Source organism: Bubalus bubalis, chromosome 18 (assembly GCF_019923935.1).
Source record: "Bubalus bubalis isolate 160015118507 breed Murrah chromosome 18, NDDB_SH_1, whole genome shotgun sequence".
Lineage (NCBI taxonomy): Eukaryota > Metazoa > Chordata > Mammalia > Artiodactyla > Bovidae > Bubalus > Bubalus bubalis.
Genome location: NC_059174.1, coordinates 25,658,537 through 25,676,007, shown reverse-complemented (window position 1 = coordinate 25,676,007; position 17,471 = coordinate 25,658,537). Strand labels below are relative to the sequence as shown.

The following is a 17,471-nucleotide window of genomic DNA, read 5'->3' as shown; positions in this document are numbered from 1 at the left end:
AAAAACTTTTTTTGTCATCTTAAGTAGAGTTAGGACAGCTGTGTCCCTATTTAAAAAGAGGGGTCAGGCTTGGACTGTCTGAAAATCGCTTTTCAGAAAAATGAGCGACTCTACGGATACTCAGTACCAGCCTAGCCTAGTGATGAAGAGACAGGATTACGGTTGAGAGAAATAGGCAAGTTACTTATTTGTGCTGTCAGAAATGCTGGGGGTAATAAGAAGTGAGGAACTGATATTGAAAATGTGGAGTTTTTGACTCTCCTCTTCCCTAAATATGAATTGCACCCACAGAATCATGTCATCTTTTTTGTTACTGTTTTTCTTCACAAGCATAAATATTTAAAAAGATGCTTTCTTCAGAGAAGTCACCTGGGAAAGCCATACAGCTTTTTTCTTAGTATATTAGCATAAATGTTTTTACTATAAGCTGCTTAGAATCTCTCTAGGAAGCAAGCAAGGCATAAACTGAAGTTAGGAATATCCACATTCCATTACTGTGCATTTGGAAGAATAAACTGCTGACGCTAAAGCAATTTCAGAAAAATGTCTAAACTTTCATGTGATGGCAGCATCTTTAGAGTAAGCGTGCAGCTTCCTGTGGTGTCTTTTTTGAAAAGGAACAACATTCAGGTGTACATGGAAGTAACAGTATGTTCAGTTAGAGAAGCGTCACATTGCTCTTTGGTCATCTTTGTAGAGAACTTAATAGCCTCAGTTACTAGATGGTTTTCTCCCTGCTCTGAAGATGCACAGGATATGTTTAGGGAACCCTGTATGGAAGCTGAAGGTTATATTTAACCCACAAGAAATATAGGCACAGAGAAACATATCTGACATCACTGTGTTGAAGTAGCCCTCAGCCAGGGCTCCTATTTCTCCCTGTCTCTTACTGCTCATTTTGGCATTGGGTTGTAAGATCTTAACGTTGAACACAGAGAAAGTTCCATTGTTCTGAAATAAGACTTGGGAGGCCCTGTCTCTTACTGCTCATTTTGGCATTGGGTTGTAAGATCTTAACGTTGAGCACAGAGAAAGTTCCATTGTTCTGAAATAAGACTTGGGAGGCCCCCCTGATGTTCCAGCGGGCTCAGTGTTTCTTGTATCTTTTCCACACAAGTCCTTCTCGGGGTGCAGCCCACACCACCTTGTTTCTGCTGATGAAAAGCACACTCACTCACTCTTGTTTTTCAAAGCACTGTGACATTTCTATCCAGATTTTCTTCTGTCTGAAGGATGGGCTAAGAAACTACTGATGGTATTGTTGGCTTTTCTCTTTCCGACAGGCTGAATTAAAGTAGATTAAAAATATTGGTTTTTTTAAAAAAAGAATAGGGCCTTTATCCAAAGTTATGTGCCCCTATTCAGATAAGTCAGAGTTATGACTAATACTACTATTGTCATGTTTGGCCACGGGAAATTAGTTCCTTAACAGAATGCCACTTGCTCATAATTTGAAGGACTCCAGAAAGAGCTTGTTCTTCATCTTGGCCTACTGGATTTCAGCCGCAGGAAGGAACTTCTGTGTTGATGTGCACACGGTGACCGAGACAGAGTACGTTCCTTGAGGACAGGAACGGCCTGCTGCTTTGGTGAATGTTTCCATCCAGTGCTTTCCAACATATGAGAATGGTTGGATGATGAATGACCACAGGGAAATTTCTTATCTCTTCATTTACATCAGTAGATGTCTAAATATTAATAAGCGGTTTTAGGAATTTAGAAATTGGTGAGCAGAATGTTTTTGGCCTGAATTGAGATTCTGAAACTGAAATCTTCAAAGAACACTTCCCAATCAATAGGGAGGTTGTGTCTTTTTTTGACAAATTGTTTTGAGAAGTGGGGCAGGAATGGTAAAGGTTAATATAGCAGGGCAGAAAGCCGCTTTCATGCCTCAAGTTTCATCTTTTGATTTTGAAAAATCATTTTTTCAGTTCTTTTGTAGTACCTTTTAGGAGAGCGTACACAGAAATAAAAGCATCTGGCCACTTTGGACAACTTTAAGCACTTTGTGAGTATCACCTCTGTGTGTGGATTTCATCTCTTCTTGAAGTCCTTGGGAGGCTGCAAATTCAACTATTTTCTAAATAGAAGTTAAAAGCAATACCAGATTTTAAAAAACAAAAGTGCAGGTTTTTGGACCCATGCTGCAAGTACTGGAAATCCTCATCTTAGGCTTCCTGTTGGTATTACTTCATATAGAGTTTGTCCGTTCCCTGCCCCGCCCGCCCCCCCCCCCCCAAATTAATTATCAAGCTTCAAACAAAGAGTGGTAGTAACACAAGTTTAACTTTGTACTGTTAGGAGGTAGTGTTAAAGGTGATTGATCCCAGATCATTTTTAGTTACTTCACAGTGAGCTGGTGGCTATGGAGGTTTTATGAAAGTGATGTTTTTTTCTATTTCTGCTTTCTTAGCTGGTAGGTTTTTTGCCCTCTGTTTGCTTTATTAGGCAAGTGTACCAAGACATCCACTACGTGAAACAAGACATTAATGCTAATACGTCTCTTGGTATAAAAAGAGGATTGTTAAAGTATTAAAAATAATACAAATTTTAAAAATTGTGAACGAGTCAGTGCTGTATCCAGTGCTGTGAGTGTGGGGTCGGAGATTCAGAGTGTGGTCAGCCTGTGAAACAGAATCACATTAGGGGAGCATAGACATTATTAGAACCCAAACCTGTTTTTACAGATAAAGCAAGACCCAGGAGAACCTGCAATTTGCTCGGGGTCCCGTGGCCTGTGAGATAGAAGCATTGGGTTCATGACCTTCCATCCCTGCTGCAGAATCTTGGTAGATGTGAGGGGCACGAATGGGACATCAGCTGGATGTTCTGAACTGAACTGGAAAGATGGACGAGCATGTACTATAAGTCAAATGGAATTTGACTCACAGCACTGGATACAGCACTGACTCATTCACAATTTTTAAAATTTGTATTATTTTTAATACTTTAACAATCCTCTTTTTATACCAAGAGACGTATTAGCATTAATGTCTTGTTTCACGTAGTGGATGTCTTGGTACACTTGCCTAATAAAGCAAACAGAGGGCAAAAAACCTACCAGCTGAGAAAGCAGAAATAGAAAAAAACATCACTTTCATAAAACCTCCATAGCCACCAGCTCACTGTGAAGTAACTAAAAACGATCTGGGATCAATCACCTTTAACACTACCTCCTAACAGTTTGTTTCTAATGATTTTTGGAGGTGTTCCGTCAGGTGGAGGAAAAACCTGACGTCAGTGGGTTGCTGCTTGACATGTGGGGTAGATGAAAGCCTGGAGAGCTATAGGGACTCGGACTTGGCTTCTCTGGTTTGTATCCACAGCAGCATATTTAACGTATAAGTGAAATGTTATTTTCCTTGTTTGACATCATAAGGACCAGTGTTTTTATACTTTTGTTTTTAACACATACAGTACCTCCAGATCTCATCCTAATGACTTGCTAAGAGGGCAGAGCCAGTAAGAGAAAGGACTGTACCATCCTCTCTGTGAGATGCAAAAGGCCTACTATGTGCCTCACTTTTAAATTAAAAATTTTTTAAATCCTGAGGATAACAATTGCCCTTAAGAAATTGATCATATATTGGGGAAGATGAGAGTTGAAAAATCGGGGGGATATTTGTTGTGAAGAATAAACACTGCACAAATAATGCTGATATTTAAGTCAGTTGCAGTGGATTCTGCCAGGGTAATAAAATAAAAGCCATCATCCAGACTGAGCATTCTTTCTGTTCTGTCCTGCAGGCCTGACAGCCATTGTTCATTGTAACTGTGTATTGCAGGTGACGAAATTAAAATCTTAGTGGGGCAGTTGTTGATTTGGTAGTGGAACAAAAATAATCCCAGGTTTGAAGGTTCTGAGCTGTGTTCCTGCCTTCCTTGAATGTATCAGTTCAGTTGTGCTTGGAAAGAAATTAAAACAGGACTTTACCTGTTAATATTTGCTGGGATTTATTGATGTCATAATTCTTAATGCCTTTTAGTAGACATAAGCTTGCAAATTCAGTCACAATTAAATGCTAGCAGTTGAAATCATTCTCAGATCCGGCTTTTTAAAGATCAGCTCTGAGTAAGTAAATAGGACAGATAACTGACTTTATCAACTTTTGTCTTTCTGAGCAGCCATCACTAAATTGGTCTTTGTTTTAAAATGTTTAATGTTGCTGAATAGGGAAAGAGAACCAGGACCGCATTGAACAAGATTTGGATCCCATTGAACCAAGATTGCTGACTACCTAGGACTCTTCACCTGAGGGCAGAAACCTGAAAAAAATCTTTTTTCTTTCTTTTCAGAGCTCTTGAACAGAAAAATTTAAAGGCGTTTTTCCCCTTTAAATTCTCTCTTTAGGTGTATGCCAAAATTCATTTATTATTAAAACTTGAATTAATACTTTAATTTCTTTTGTTTAGCTTTTTTATCTACTAGACTTTGAGTATAAGTTTTTGTTTTGTTAGTAGCTAAACTGATTCAGTTAGAGCCAGATATTCTCTGAATTGGGATAAATGAGCCTTAGGTGAGAGAAGGGCTTTTAATCTAACATGCAGATGAAATGTGAAATGGTGGAAATGCATTTTCCACTTCAGTGGTGGCGAGTGAGTGTGGACAGTGGGCTGGAGGATCAGAGCAGCCTTATTTCTGTAAAAATTCATGGTCTGTCTTCCTTCAGATGCCAAGGATCCTCCCTTATAAATCCTAACTTTTTCTCTTGAATTCTATTTATAGAATGTAAATCATCACAGTCATAAGTATCTGGGCATTCATTGGTTTTTCGGCTTCTGGAGGTCTCTCAGGTACAGAGGAGTAAGCGTGAGGCTAGGGAGAGTTATCTGAAGCCTGATTCCTGTAGAGACTTGGTGCCCCTGCTTTGGAGGGTAGTATCCTGCGCTGTTCATCACTTTCCTTACAGTCTTTTGGTCTTTTCTCAGTATGTGAGGACTCCAGCTACACTGCGGCTCCGTTTTGCCACTTCAGATTTGTCCTGCTGTCCCCAGTCTGACAGGTGACAACTGGGCAGTCAAATGTGCTTCACGTGTTCTATGAGTTACCTTTAGACACAGTGAAAGATATGTTCATCTGAACTGGATTATCCAGGAACTGGGTGCCTGCCTGATACGTTGCTGAATAACAGAACAAGGCAAGGCTCTATATGGGACATTGTCATAGGAGCAGCTTATTTAATGGTTACCTTGTACTTGTTCACTTTTAGAGGGAGAGGGGGGTTTTGGTGAGCACAGGCTTCTGGCCATTGTTTTTTTTTTCCCTCTGTTGCCACTCCCACAGATTTGTAACTGCTTCCCAGGAGTGGATGACAACTCTAGAATTTGTTGGGGCTTCCCTGGTAATTCAGTGGTTAGGATGCTGAGCTTCCATAGTGGCAAGGCACAGGTTTGATCCCTGGTCAGGGAACTAAGATCTCACATGCATCACAGTGTGGCCAAAAAAAACCCCCAGAATTTTCTTATGTTGAATATACTGGTTACATTTGTTTTTTCTTTTAACTTTTTGACAAAATTTCAGACTACTGAAAAATTGCAAAAATTCCCATGTATCTTTCATGCAGATTTCTTAAATATTTTTTTCTCTCCTTTTATTTATATATATACACCCACGTGTTACACATACAGATATGTATGTATGTGCTGATATATAACTATATTTCTTTTACTTGTCTTAAGTGCTTGAAAGTGTGTTATTTATCCCTAAATTCCTATATTCCCTAAAAACAAAAGCAATTTCTTACATAACTCAATGCCATGATCAAAAATCAAAAATTGATATTGATGCATCTACAGCCTCTGTTCTCATTTGCCAGTTGTCCTTATAATGTTCTTTAAAGCAAAGGAAAATCCAAGATCATGCGTTACATTCAGTTGTCATATTTTTTTAATCTGGATAACTTGTTTAGTCTGTGTGTTTCGTGACATAAACATTTTTAAAGCTTGTAGACTACTTATTTTGTAGTATATCCTTCTCTGGCTGTTTTCTGACCAAGTTTGTGTTTGATGTTTGAGTGCTTCACTTTTCCAAAGTATTGAGTTCTGTAATTATGAAAAGGGGAAATAGTAAAATTCCTAAGTGGACATGGAGAAAGAAGCACAGTAGCCAGATCTGTTCTACTGAGAATCCTGACAAAATGGAGTGGGCACAATTGTGGCAGCTGGCTTGGAAGAGTGCAGCCAGGCTCCAGTCCCTCAGTGCAGCGCCCTCTTACAGGTGACGCAGGTGTTGTGTGCTTTATAGTCTCCGTCTGTTTGGTGTTCAAAGCTGTAGCTTGGTGACCAGCAAGAGATGGTAGTTTCTCTGGCTTGTGTGTATCTTGCGTTTCCACCCATCCCACTGCCGCCGCCACCACGTAGACACAGTCTTTTCCATCTTTTCCATCATGGCTAATCCACTGGGCTGTCTTTGTCTTGGCCTGTGCTGTTGTAACAGTGTCTCAGTGAGGCAGTACTCCTCTTCCTAAGTTACGATGCTCCCATGGCCACACTTGGGAAATGAAAGCACAGTGGCTAAGGGCGAGGCCTGCAGAGTCAAGCCGGCTAGATTTGAATCCTGCCCCTGCTCTTTACTACTAGCTGTGTGATCTTCTGCAGATAGCTCAACTTGGCTGAGTCTACTACATAGGAATTTTGTGAGAATGAAACATGAAAATAATGGACCTAACATCTATCGACTGCTTCCTATATACTAGTTGCTGTTTAAGAACTTATAAAGCAGAATTGATTGTGATAATGCTTGTTTTTCTAGAGCTGCTTTAATTATTCTTCAGACTCTTTAGCCCATTTATGACAAGAAATAACATCCATAATGCTGACATTTTTGATTAAGGTTTCCGGTTTGCCTATCCAGCAGATTGAAAGGTTAGTGGGTAGCAGGGGTTTGCAGTCACTGCTGTGTCAGAGGTTGGTCTTTTCCTTTGGTGATCCGTCATCTCTTCCTTTAGGAATGGGGTCTTTTGGGAAGCTTTACAGGCTCTGAGCTGATTTCAGAGTCTAGATATTAAGGAAATGGGAGTGGTGACAGGAAACGGGAGCCAGCAGCTGGGAAACAAGTTTGTAACTTGATGTCAGTGAACTGGTCTTCACTCCTAGAAGACAAAATTACATGCGACCCGTTGGAAGAGCAGGTGTCTTACCAGTTCGTTTCAGTTTTTCCATTTATGAGTGCATGATAGACAGCTGTTGAGAGCTATAACGTTTGCCATTGGGCAGTTAACTAGTAAACATTTTATTTTTAAAGTATGACATAGGCATTCAAAATTTCATGTGTCCTAAATGTTACTTAAAAGATTTGACATGTAAGCTGTATGAGTCTGTGAATTATTTCACATAATCGTAAAAATTCTTATGGACAGGCTCCTCTTAAACCTCATTTTCTTCCCCAATCTCTTCCAATTTAGACATGCCCTTGTGCAGGATAGTGCAATAGCCATTTGATAGAAACATTGTTTTAAAGTTTTATTTATTAACTTCAAAAGGAGTCTTACTTCTGATTACTCTTGTGTATTTAAGCCAGTGAAGAAAAAGAAGATAAAACGAGAGGTTAAGATTCTGGAGAACCTTCGTGGTGGAACAAATATCATTAAGCTGATTGACACTGTGAAGGACCCTGTGGTAGGTGCCTAGCTGTTGAAGGGGAGAGAGAGAGAGAGAGAGAGTGTGTGTGTGTGTGTATGAGAGAGAGAGAACCTGAAAATAATGGGAAACATTGTTATAATATGCTGGAAATGATTGTGTTTGTCTTTACTACTAAACAATTTTGAAAACCAGAAAAAATCATGGCGGCCAGTACTTTGGCCACCTCATGCAAAGAGTTGACTCATTGGAAAAGACTCTGATGCTGGGAAGGATTGGGGGCAGGAGGAGAAGGGGACGACAGAGGATGAGATGGCTGGATGGCATCACTGACTTGATGGACGTTAGTCTGAGTGAACTCCGGGAGTTGGTGATAGACAGGGAGGCCTGGCGTGCTGCGATTCATGGGGTCGCAAAGAGTCGGACATGACTGAGCGACTGAACTGAACTGAAAAGTATTTGTAGAAAAAAAAAATCCCTTTCCCAGTTTTATACCACATTATTTTGATTCAGTCCACGAACGTTTGCTTCAAAGCTCCCTTATGCTCCTGCTTTTCTCCCAACTTTGAAAGCTTATTACTGCCAATTAACATTATTTTACCTCACTTAAGTAAGCCTGACATTTGAAAATCTGGGTTTACAGAAGGAGATAGGAAGTGTGTCCATGTGGACACTTCCCGTAGAGAGCTGAACAGATCACAGACCCCTTGAGGTCACAATCTTGCTGTTTCTCATACTGGTCTTTAATTCGGCATCTACCATTAGGGCTCACATGGTATATGCAGATGCAGTTTAAATATTTTTGTTAAAATGCTTAATTTTTAGCCATTTAAAATACGCTGTTTAATTTTGTTTTCTCTTCTCCTCGGAAATAACCTAACCTTAAGTATTTATGATTAGCCAAGCTTCCCATCCAATTTCTGTTCTTTTACCTCTTCTACCTCAAATATTTCTCTGTTCTCCCATGATAGTTTTTTAAGAACATCTTTGCTTCTGTCTGCTAAAGACATTCTCATAATGTAGCTAGCATGCATTGAACACTTACTATGTGCCAGGCATTAGTCTGAGTGTTTAATGGAATTACATCATTTAATCTCTACAACAGTCCAGTTGGGTGGGTACCATTGTTGTCCATGTTGTCACAGTGTACAGATAAGAAAACTGAAGCCTGCAGAGGTTAAGTAAGTTTCCCAAGATTATAGTTTTTCCTTTAGATCCTAAAAAGATTGAGAAGAATGGTTACATGCTAGATTATATCTAACTGGCATTAAAAATATATCCCAGCCTGGGCTTCTCAGGTGGCTCAGTGGTAAAGAATCCTCCTGCCAATGCAGGAGACGCAAGAAATGCGGGTTTAATCCTTGGGTCGGAAAGATGCGCTGTAGAAGGAAATGGCAACCTGCTCCAATATTGTATTCTTGCCTGAAAAATTCCATGGCTACAGTCCATGGCATCGCAAAAGAGTCAGACACTGCTGAGCACACACACACACACATACAAGTTCCAAAAGTAGGAATAATGACTGTTAAGTGGATGAACATTAAAGGTTTACTATGTTTAAAAAAAAAAAAATTTATCCCAGCCTAATCAGTTCAGATTGATTTTACAGTAACTCTGGACTGCATGATCCTTGGAAATGGCCTGCATTGTGAGCCAGTATGTAGTTTTACACCCAGTGCATCTCTATTTTGCCTTATACAGATATGTGTGTGTGTTAACAAAATTTAGCGGTTCTGTCATTATTTTTGTAATGTTACTTAAAGCATGCGTGTTTTACATGATACGTAATACAAGTAAATCAAAGTGAATGAAAACCAACAGGGAACCCTCGTCCGCTAACTTGTAGGGGCACAGGCTTGCTCCTAGCCTATAGAGAAATCTGGTGGTCTTGTTGAAACCTTTCAACATTGGGCTAGCGAGGAATCCTTGGACTGCTCCTTGTTCTGGTAAAGACATGCATGTGTGCACTGTGGCCTGTTTGCTAGGTAACTTTTACCTACTTCCTTGAGCAGAACTGCACAGTCATAAAGATTTTCATGATTTTATTTCTTCCTATAGCCCTTTAAGCCCCTGCTTCAATTTTGAAAGCTTATTATTGCCAATTAGCATTATTTTACCTTAAGTAAACCTGACTTTTGAACATCAAATGTTGAACATTTTGTACTCATTACATTAAAATTTATAGTGCTTTAAAAATATTTGATTTTATATGGTTTTGGAGGGCAGCACATCTTTGAAAAGAGACATTCTCTAATTATCCCTAGCCACGGCATAATTTCACATTATAGCTTAGTGACAATCATAGACTTGGGAGTTTTTTTTTGATTGTGGAAAGACCAATGGTAAATTCCCAAGACCTATGATAGTTTTGTAAAATGCGTCTGGTTCATTAAACCAAGGTGAAAACTTATTACTCTCTTTGTAGTTGGCAGGCTGGAACACTGCAGAGCATATACATCTTCACATAATGTGCCAGGCCCACTGACAGGTTGGTCAGAGAATAGACTCCTAAAAAACAAAAATAAAACCTTTATAATGAAAACTGCAACCATTTACAAAAGTAAAATGAATAGTATAATGAACCTCTTTGCACACATCACCCAACTTTAGCTCAAGTTAATCAGCTTGAGGCACTTTGTTTCATCTGGACCTCACCCACTTCCCCACCACCCACCGTCCCCAATTGTTTTGAAGCAAATTTCAGACAACATTTCAAGGGGATACTTTCTTAATAAGCTCTCCCTAATGAGTGAATCTCTCTTTCATCCAAGTGGGATTTGGGGATGGGCCAGTATGACAGAAGCAAATTAAATTTATTGTTTGAATACTTAACGAAGCATTAATATTCTCTCTTGCAGTCAAAGACACCAGCTTTGGTATTTGAATATATCAATAATACAGATTTTAAGGTGCGTATATGCTGTTTCTTTCTGGCATGGGGTTAATGGGGAGTGAGGAGGTGGTGATAATTACTGTTGATACTCTGGAGCACAAGGGAACCAGGAAAGGTCATTGCTGAGAGCAGGAGATAACATTGGATGAATTTCTTATAGCATTAGTACAGGATCCAGAAAGGGGTTAGATTCTTGCAGTTGGTGAAATTAAGCATTACTCTTTGTCTTGCTTACTCTGGGAATTACTACTAGGCTGGGTCTAAGTTAATCCCTCATCTATAATGCTCATGTTGTAGACATGATGGGTGGATGTTAATTTTAATTTTGATAGGAATCTTACATTCCTAATAGGAAGTGATAAATGGATACAGAACTTGTGTGAAAAGAGTCAGTATTGTACCTTGGATTCAAGCTATCAAATGGTGTGTGTGTTCATGCACACTGTATATAAAGCAAATGACAGAATACTGTGCTTTTAGAAAAGCCCTGGTTTGGGGGTTTTCATCTGTTTATAGTGCATGTTAGTTTAGACTTTAAAGTGTTCTAGAAGCATGGTTTTAAGCTGGTTTTTCATGAAGTTGTGTTTTTTATTGTTCAAACACTGCAACCTTCTGATAAGAAATCAGACACTGAGCATGGTAGAGCATAATATGAAAACCAATATAAAAACAAATAATAGTGTTAATTTTTAGGGGCTTTTAGGTGATTATAATTCTTCATCAGTGTAGAAAAGGCTTGTGATTTTGTTGTGGTGGAAATTAGGAAAAAACCCAGTCGGCAATTGAAAGATGCTGTGCTAATGGGGAGTGATCCTTCTGGGTGAAAATAAAAGAATTTTATCCTCACATTTACTTTTTCTTAAGTAATCACTCTAAAGTCAATTAGTGAAAATATGCACAAATGGGTATTATGCCTTATAAAACAGTAAGCAGGTTTTATATTCAGTACAATCATCCCTTGGTATCCATGGGAGATTGGTGATTGGTTCTAGACCCCCTCACCAGAATACGAAAACCCAAGGCTTATATAAAAATGGCATTTATATTAAAATGGCACAGTATTTGCATGTAACATAAGCACATCATAAAAGATGGTACTTTAAATCATTTCTACATTACTTGTTATACCTAATACAGAGTAAATGCTGTGTAGGTAATTGGTGGAGCACAGCAAATTCAACTTTGTGGAATTTTTGTTTTTTCAGTCCATGGTTGACTGAATCCTCGAATACAGAGGGACAGTTGTATAGCTTTTCCCATATTAACAAGTTTCCTCGTGATGTAACTCCTTAAAGGTGAACTCTGAACAGTGGGATGTATATCTCTTCATTAACGAGCAGAGCAGTGCATAGCTGGTAGAGTACTGTGCTGATATATGTAACTGATCACACTTTTGCTATGAACAGCTGAGGTTTATTAAGAATGTCTGTCATTGGGAATGTGTGTGTGTTTCTTAAGAAACAGGCTTTAATGAAACCAAACATTTTTGTAATGCAAGTTTAAAAGATTGTCTTAATGGAACTTCATAGTGAAATCCCTTAGGTTTCAGTGCTGCTTCCTTAATGAATGTTTATCAGTCATACAGCCACACATGTAAAAATTTTACTTCACCATTTTTGTGTTTCTCAAGTTGACAGCTGCTTTGTTGATTTAATGACATACAGAGGATCAGTTTTGAATTCCTAGAGAAATCTGACTTTGTACAAAGGAGATGTTTTGATGGTATATATCCTCTAGGAGCTTCCTTTAAAAGGATCATGGGAAATTGATGTTTTTTGAGGTTTGCATATCTGAAAACATCTTTATTTTGTCCTCCCAATTAATATATTTGCCACGATAGAGAATTCTATGTTGTAGTGAAGAATTGCCTCAGAATTTTGAAGGCATTGTTCCACTATTAACCACTGAAGCCACTGGTTTCATCTTATGTGTGATCTGCCTTTTTTTTTCTTTATGAAAGCTTTTAGTATTTTCTCTTTATTCTCAGTCTCTGAAATTTCACAGTGATGTGCTTTCATATGGGTTGCTTTCATCCTTTGTTCTGAGGACTTTTTAGTCTAGAAACTCATGTCCGTCCGTTTTGGAAAAATATTTTTAATGTTCTTTTCTTCCCTTTCTTCTTTGTTCTCACTTTCTAGAACTCATTCAAATGTTAGACTTCTTATCTTGGAACTCTGTTTTCTTCTCTGAATTTTTAAAAATAGTATTCTGTTCTTTTATGTTTTATGTCATATCTTCTATTTTCTCACTGAGAATATGTTCCCCGCCCCCCCGCCCCCCCCCCATTATGTTTTCTTCTTCGTGTCTTTTTCTGTTTTTCTTCCAGATTCCCTTTTTGGGGGTGTTTTTGGTTTTTGTCTCTGTTACAGTTGTCTGAAATGTCACAGGTTTTGAACGCCTGTGCCTACTAGTGTTAATGAACTGACTACTGATTGTCAGCTCTTGTCTCAAGGATGCAAGCCTGCCTGCCAGAATCTTCGTTGAGGAGAGAGCTATAGGAAGTGCCTTGTGGGCTTAAGACTTAATTTCCCCTTTCCAGTGTGGTGTTGAAAATGTTTTCCTACTTGCAGTTCAGTCTCTTTGCCCTTTTTCAGTGATACCTGGAGTCATCAATTCCTGAGCCTTTCTATAGTTTTTCGGTGTGAAGTGTTTGCTACTTACTGGGCCCCGTCTGCTGGCAGAATGTTGGCAGAATTCTCAGTTTTTCTGGTCTGCTCAGTCAACTGGACATCTGTTTTACAGCTTCAAAATTGGTTGTCTCTTCCCATTCTGTTAGTTTTGTGGGTGAATCCCCTCCCCTCCCTGCTTCTTTTACAGATATTTTTGAGGAACTTTGGGAAGAAGCAGAGGTAGGGATTGGTTGGTTCTGCCATGTTATTAAACTGGAGGTCCTTTTTCAATGTTCAAGCCATGCCATCGTAGTCAACTTAAAAGATCATAAATATCAGGTAGCCTGTGTGTGTTTTGGAAGAGCAGACTGTAACAGGAAAATCACTTTCTTTTCTGGATAGTATAACTGGCCGTAAGTGGGGAAATTGGTTGATTTAATGTCTGTGTTCTTCAGGCTTTTTGTGTCCATCTTATTAGGAAAGGTTGTTTTTATTTATTTTAGAGTCTTTCTGATTTTGCTATCAAGGTTATACCAAATTCCTAAGTTAGATAACTTTTCCTTTCTGTTCTCTGAAAAATTACATAAAATGGGAATGATCTAGGTGTCTTCTGAGGTGGGGAGAAGAGACTTCAGACTACACTTTCCTTTTTAAAATACACTCTTGGTTAAAGTTTTATTCCAGTTTTATATATCTTCCTAGGTCTATTTAGATAATTATTTCTAAAGCTGTCTAAATTATATTCACATAAAGTTATTGACAGCATTCTCTTAGAACTTAAAATTTTAATGGGCCTGTAATTACACCTTCCTTTACATTTGTAGTATTATTTGTACCTTTACTTTCTTTTTTGTCTTTTTTAAAAAACTTCAGATTGTTAGAGATCTCTTATTAATGCTTTCAAAAAAATCAGCTTTTGGTTTGTTCAGATAGTTTTTGTTAAATTGTTTATTTCATTCTGTTTCTACTCCTGTATTAATTATTTTCTTCCTTCTTTCTTTCTTATTTTCTTTTTTGGGTTTTCACTATTTTTCCTGTTAACTTCTTGAGTTGAAGTCAGCTGTCTTTCTTGATGGGTAGTAAGTGTGCTTTAAGTCTATACAACCCTGAGCACCATTTTAGCCACATTCAATGGTTATGTAACTCATGCCTATATAGTTGTCAGACTACAAGTACAAATTCCAAACTTGTGGATTTGGAATTTTTCCCTCAAACCTTTTTCACTTTGAAAATTTAAAAATCTACTGAAAATTGAGAACAGTAGCACAGTTAATACCCTTACATTACCTAGATTACCAGTTGTTACTGTTTTGCCACATTTGTAGTTATTTCTCCTTCTCCTCCACCCTACCCTCTATCTTTTTGTTGAAATTATCTTAGAGGACAGTTGTAGACATCATGATACTTCACTCTCAGATATGCCAGCCCTGGAACTAGGTAGGCCATTTTCCTATATAACCACAATACCGTTAGTACTCTTAAGAATTTTATATAATGCCATCTAATATATAGTATAGAGTTTATATTCAAAAGTTTCCCAGTAATTATTGTCCTGGAAATGTCCATTCAGGATCCACTTGGCTTTTTTGTTTTGTTTTATAAATGATTCTTGGGACTTCCCAGGTGGTTCAGTGGTTAAGACTTCGAGCTTCCACTGCAGGGGGGCACAGGTTGGATCCCTGGTTGGGAAACTATGATCCCACATGCCTGCATGGCATCACCCCCACCCCCACCCCCACCCCGCCCCCCAACCCTCCCAAAAGATTCTTTTAATTGTTTCTTTATTGAATACATTGTGTCCAGAAAACATGATCTGTATAATTTTGATATTTGGGATTTGTATATGGTTACTTTGTGGCTTTGGTACATGGTCATTTTTTATATCAAGCTTGTTAATTTAGATCTTATTCAGATTTTCTATGGCCTTGCTGATTTTTTTCCCTTGATTTTATTTTGTGGTAGTGTTAATGGTTTGGTCAGTTTCTCCTTAAAGTCATCAGTTTTGATTCATATATGTCAAAATGATGATAAAAGATACATTGTGATATTTAGAATAAAAGACAAAACTTGAAAACAAGTGAATAGAAAAAGCCAGTTTCTTGAAATTGGAATGAGTAGTTATAGAAAACTCCCAAACTCAAAATTGTTTCAAGGAAGCTAAGGTACTGTTTTAAGGTAGAAAGAGTTTTTGTTGAGACATGGGTCTCAGTTTTCCATGCCTTTGGGAAAATGTAAATAAAAGTGAATATGCATTTTAAGTAAAATATATATCATTTGGGCATTTAAAAAATTTATAAGACATCCCAAATGGATTCCATCTTGAGAAGATGGTGGACTGATATTAATCCCTGGAAAATGTCATATCACTCACATAAAATTAGGCCTTGACTACCTGATTATCTTGAGGCCTTGTTAATGCTGTTAAGGTTTGATGTGGAGATGGTGCATTCACAGACTAAAAGTTTCTTTAATTGGGGGAACAAAATTTACTTTTATTATAGATGATTGACATTTTGTTATTTCTCTGTAAGGCATGTTTCAGGTAATTTGTGGTAACTTTGATGCGCTTGATTAATGATTTGTTCTGCTTCCTTAAATTTCTAAAAATGTTGCTCTTGGTTTCATTCTGAATTTTGGGATTGTGTGTAAACAGTGCCTGCTGCATTCGACACCTTTCACTTTCACACTCCCCTCACTTTTTCTTCTCCCTTCATGGGGACCACTGGTTTCTGGATGTAGCCAAGCTGTGTATGGCAGGGAATGTGCAGACTGTGTGTGTACGGTGAGAGTTTGCTGTGTTGGTGATTCCCGTGTCTGGTTGCGAACCTTCTTGAAGTGAGAATTCCTCTTGAATGATGGTTGTCGGGAATGGAGGCTTGGAATCTGAAGCTGCGCTGTGACCGGACCTCAAAAACTGTGTGTAGACGGCATGAGTGAGGCCCCCTTGTGGCCATTCCTTTCTGGGTGTTGGTTTTACATCAAGAGGGCACTGCGATTCTCTTAAGCAGATTTCATTTTTCCCATTCTTCTCGGACTTTCTGAGGTTAATTAAAAGGTCCAGGAAATTTCTACCTTGGGCCCTTTGAATAGTCCTGGTGTGCGACTGACTTGTAGGTCGATGCCAGTGTGTTTGAGGCTTTGGAACCAAACTAGGATTGGTGAGTAGTTTCTTCCTCAGCACCTTTGTAGACTTCCAGGAAGCATAGGGTTGTTTTGTTTTTCAAAGTCACTTAAACTTTATGCAAATGTAAGTAAAACTAACTTCCTATCAGTATTTGGCAGTTGGTTAGTTAATGTTCTCCACGTTAGCTAAGAAGAATAGAGGAGAAGTGTGGTTCTTGTGAAATTTCTCTTCCTAATTTGTCATGAAGCCTTAGTACTTGTGTTTCTTGAAGACGGTTTTAATTCTGTTCTATTGACTAGTGAGCATCATCAAAGACATATTTATTGACCGCCTTCTATGTGCAAGCACAGAAATGCCACATGTGGTGTGAGGTATATAAAACATGTCATTCTGCCATGCAGGGACTTAGAATATAGACAGAGTTGTACCTGGTTATCAGGATTGTACCTGGACATGCTTGGTTGGGGGAGGGAAAGTTCAGAGGCCTTGAGTCGCCAGATCAGTGACTGCCAGCAGCCACGGCACCCATTCAACCCTGTCATGCATATGCTGTGTGTGATATGCAGGGGTGGCAGCATGGAACTCGGCGTGTGGGCAAAGTGAAGAAGCCTCTCATTGTTCACAGCAGAGTGAGAAAGTATCTTGAGAATTCCAGGTCACTGCCAGTGCCCAGGTGCGGAATGTTCACTCGGGACACTGCTGCTCTCAGTGTCCTGTGAGCGCCCCAGAGAACAGTGGCCTGCCTGAGATTCAGAAGAGGAGGAGACCGCTGTGGGCGGGAGCCTGGGTTACTGGCTCAGGTAGCAGGGCAGGCATTATAGATTTGCCAGAGGGAAGAACAGAGATGAAAAATACAGGTTTGTTTGATCAGAGTGGGGAACTCCTCAGGGCTTCAGTGAAGAAGGAGCTACAGAAGCTGGAGGAAGCCCAACGTAGACTCTTGAGTCCTGTTACAGGTGTAGTTTGGTCTCCTCCTTCCCAGAGCTGAAAAATGAGAGGGAATGTCAGTCTGTCACTCAGGACTTTGTGATGCGTTAGACCTAAACACTATATTCAGCAGGTGTTTTTTGTATCAGGAGGCCTGGCGTGCTGCGATTCATAGGGTCGCAAAGAGTCGGACACAACTGAGTGACTGATCTGATCTGATTGCATTAGAAGTGATATTGGTTGGAGTAGCTGGAAATATTGTGTTGGCAGTCCAAGGACATTTTTTTATGCCTTACGCCATTGCTTGGTATGGATATCACATGGTACAAAAGGAAAGCCT

The 17,471-nt window shown here is 39.0% G+C and overlaps 1 protein-coding gene across 3 annotated transcripts in view; it reads left to right on the top strand.

The window, feature by feature from the left end:
• CSNK2A2 (casein kinase 2 alpha 2) overlaps positions 1-17,471 on the top strand; it is a 35,447-nt gene that overhangs the window by 1,983 nt on the left and 15,993 nt on the right. For 2 of the 3 annotated variants that reach the window (XM_006072596.3, XM_006072595.3), the window contains exons 3-4: positions 7,516-7,617; positions 10,437-10,487. The exons of the other annotated variant lie outside the window; for it this stretch is intronic. In XM_006072596.3, coding sequence (XP_006072658.1) covers positions 7,516-7,617; positions 10,437-10,487 — 153 coding nt within the window. The remainder of the gene's footprint in view (positions 1-7,515; positions 7,618-10,436; positions 10,488-17,471) is intronic. 3 annotated transcript variants of the gene reach the window in all.